Here is a 3288-nt window from a genome sequence, read left to right as displayed (position 1 = left end):
GGAGAGGGTTAAGTCAATCAAGGGGGTAATTAGCACCCACGCACCCCATCGCTGCTCCTCACCCCCTCGGGAACTCGTATCAAGGGAAGCGGGGACCAGCACCGGCATCGCTACAGCAACGAGAGCCTGTGCTTCGCCTGGCAGTATGGCATCCATACGTGCCGGCTGCCGGACGGCTCCCAGAGCACGAGAAGAAGGTTGGGGGACAAACCACGAGCAAAGCAAATCCCCCTTTGCAAAGGGACGGGTTCCTCGCTAAACCCACCACCCCCCCCACACACACATCCCACGCACGGGCTGCCAGGCTCGGGGTACGAGCATCGCCCCACGGCACCTGTCCCAAAGCTCCCGACTCAAAATAAAAACCCAAAAAAACCCAAAAACAACTGCTGCTTGGGTTGAGATCCCAGCCTGGGTCAGAACAACACGCCCGAACATGCACGGGCAGCACCTTTGCACGGTTTGCGTTCTCAGAGGAAGATACCACACATCGGCTCACTGTGTTTCAGAAAGGATGCCGTTAAAAAACAGAAGAAATACTCACAGACAAAGGCAATTGGCCCCACGCCTCGTATGGGGTTAGAGAAGCTTGCTCAAAAACATCTCGCACTTTTTGCAAAGCAGTGGGCGTGTAAAAAAGGGAGGGAGGGAGGGGGAAGAAAAAAGAAGAGAAAGTGGAGGCATGTGACTCAAAAGTCTCTTGTGAAAACCCAGTGGTCTGCTCACAGATACGGTTTCCTAAATAGCTGGCATGAAATTAAGTGACGTATGATTAGAAGACAATTTGAAAGCTTCCTGCAAAGTTGCTGTTCTCCTCTGTCGCTGGAATCGCAGCTCAGGGCCGGAGCACAAAGGGAAGACAGCAAGATCCAGAGAAGGGGTTGGCAAATATCCCTTTTTAGAGGCTGAGCCTGCTCACCTGCTGCCCTTGCTTGGAGAAAGCAGAATAGACAGTTAAGTTGGGAAAGAAGTGAGAGCTGGCAAGGGATTCGCTTCTGAAAGCTCCCGCTTTGACTCTCTGCGATCGCAGGCAGAAGAGGCTGCGGCTCAAATGACACGCGGGGAAGGGAAGCGACCAAATGGGAATCTCACAAAAATCCCTTTTTCAACACTCGCTCCAGGCCAAAGAACGAGGCTCTGCTTAACAGCCCCAAGCTTCAAAAACCCTCGTCACCGCAAAGAGGGTGTCCTCTGGAAACCCTCCTTTCACCGGGAGATCCCCCTCCCTCTCCAGCACTGCACAAACACCCTTCCAAAATTTCTGCCAGATCCACTCGGTTCTTCTACCTGCCGACCTACCGTAAAAAACCATCCTCCGCTTCCCAAACCAGGGGCTTTTTCGCAAAGCCGCTGGCCGTCAGCCAACAAGCCACATCTCTACAGAAACCAGCAGCACCACCGTCGTCCATCCTTCCCCAAATCTTTATCACAAACCCAAAAACCCTCTCCGGATACCGGGAAAGGCTGACGTGCCCGTGGCTCCTTTGGAGTCAGAGGAATAACCGCTGGCTAACAAGGTAACCGGCAGCAGGGTAAGCCCAAATCGTCCGCAGTAGGTGAAAGACCCCCCCTGAAAAGACGCGTGCTGGATGACTGGGAGGTGATGCTGGTTTAGGGGGGACCACCTCGTACGCCCACCACTCAAATACCGATCAGCAAGGGCTGATTCGAGAGCTGGGCGCGGGGGAATGTGCCACGGGCTCTGCAGTATGTGACGGTGGTAGTGGGAGGGGGGGTGTCTTTCTGTCCACAGGTTATAAAATCACCCCCTTTTCCTTTAAAATTCAGGCCCTGCAGAATTCCCAAAGACCTGCTGATCGCTAGAGATCAGAGAGAATTCCTCTGCTCTGAATCAGAGGGATTCCCAGAGGGATTTCTGCTGCACGGGCAAGCCCCAGCTGATAAACTTTCGGCGTACAGCTGGCTGCACCGAGTCCCAACGGCCGAAGCTTCGGGAAGAGCTGCAACAAGGGGCAGCGCTTCTCCCACCTGCCTTCCCGTTCTTATCAAGAGGTTACTTTTTCGCTCGGGGCTCCGCTGGAATAAAACTGAATTACTGAAAGGAAAAGGTGCCGTGATCGGTATAACACACCGGAGTCCTTTCGAGCTAATCCTGAATATTTGGATGTCACCTCGGAAGAGGGATGGATCCCAGCCAGCTGCACGATGCAACGTGCCTTCCACAGAATCGGTTGCTGAAGCAGCAGATGCAGGTAGGCAAGAAGTTGAAGAAAACAACAGCAAACTCTGGGAAGAAGACAGTTGTGAAAAGAAAAAACCAAACCAACCCTATCCTCGACGAAAGGACCTGCTTTTGAAAGCACAGGCTAACTTAGAATTGTACCAAAGTCAACGACCCAAGTTGCCTGGGACTGGTTTTTTTTTTTTTTTTGTTTCTTTTAATCCCCCCACAGAGGTTTGCCTCTCGTGGAGGAGAGGTCAGCTGTACAGCACAACACTTCATATATGCACTAGCAGTTAGATTGGTTTCTAAATTAAAAAAAGATGGACTTTTTATATATTGAACATAAATAAAAAAATTACAAAATGGTCACCTCTCTTACAGAATGGATGCAAACTGGATTATGAACGTGCCTCCAGGTGAAGTTGGTTTCTCCCCTGCCCCCACCCCACCCCAATAATAAATAAATAAAATTCATTAAGTTTTGGATCCTTTAGTGGTGCAGATTGGGCGCTCGGACCGTTACTGGGCTTTCTTCCCTGTGCCATTCTTGTCCGCAGAGTTTGTTGAGGTTACCAAGTTCACCGGCCCGTCTGAGTGCATTGAATCTTTGCGTGGCGGCATGCGTTCGTTAATGCGATCCAGCCCTCTGGCTTCTTCGAAGCTGCGGATCTTGTGCTGTGGTGAAAATCCACGAATGGCTGTAGAGAGAAAGGCCAAGAAAGAAGAGTTAATCCGAGTCGTGGATCCCTGGACAGGAGCCCTTTAGCACACGCCAAACACGTACAGGACAGAGTCAGGGTGACAGAAAGCACGTGTCTGGCTACGGGAATCACGAGATGGGTCCGTAGGTGATTTTCCGGCATCGCCAGCTCACGTGGGTACCACAGTGTTAGCTGGGAAGTCGAACCGCGCTGGGTGACAGCAGCAAAGTCCAGGATCCAGACTGCAGGGACTTGCTCTGCTCCCCAATGGTTTCTCTTTTAAAATAGTTTAGTAGCAGGAACTTGGAAGACCAGACAAGTGCTCAATGTCCCCAAACAGTGAAATCTCAGGAAACTGTCAAAGCTGAAAAACATGATACTAATACAAAAAAAAAAAAAAAA

At 51.1% G+C, this 3288-nt stretch overlaps 1 protein-coding gene across 1 annotated transcript in view; it reads right to left on the bottom strand.

The window, feature by feature from the left end:
* Positions 1 to 2704: 2704 nt before the first annotated feature.
* Positions 2705 to 3288, bottom strand: part of PPP3CC (protein phosphatase 3, catalytic subunit, gamma isozyme) — a gene marked incomplete at its 5' end in the record, with an annotated part of 27095 nt that continues 26511 nt past the window's right edge. The window contains one exon of the mRNA XM_009710478.1: positions 2705 to 2883. Within this exon, the coding sequence (XP_009708780.1) occupies positions 2705 to 2883 (179 nt within the window). The remainder of the gene's footprint in view (positions 2884 to 3288) is intronic.

The sequence above is a fragment of the Cariama cristata genome, unplaced genomic scaffold, assembly GCF_000690535.1.
Source record: "Cariama cristata isolate BGI_N322 unplaced genomic scaffold, ASM69053v1 scaffold23261, whole genome shotgun sequence".
In the NCBI taxonomy this organism is placed as follows: Eukaryota; Metazoa; Chordata; class Aves; order Cariamiformes; family Cariamidae; genus Cariama; species Cariama cristata.
The sequence above is the reverse complement of the archived record's forward strand: the minus strand, read 5'-3'. Positions and strand labels throughout refer to the sequence as shown.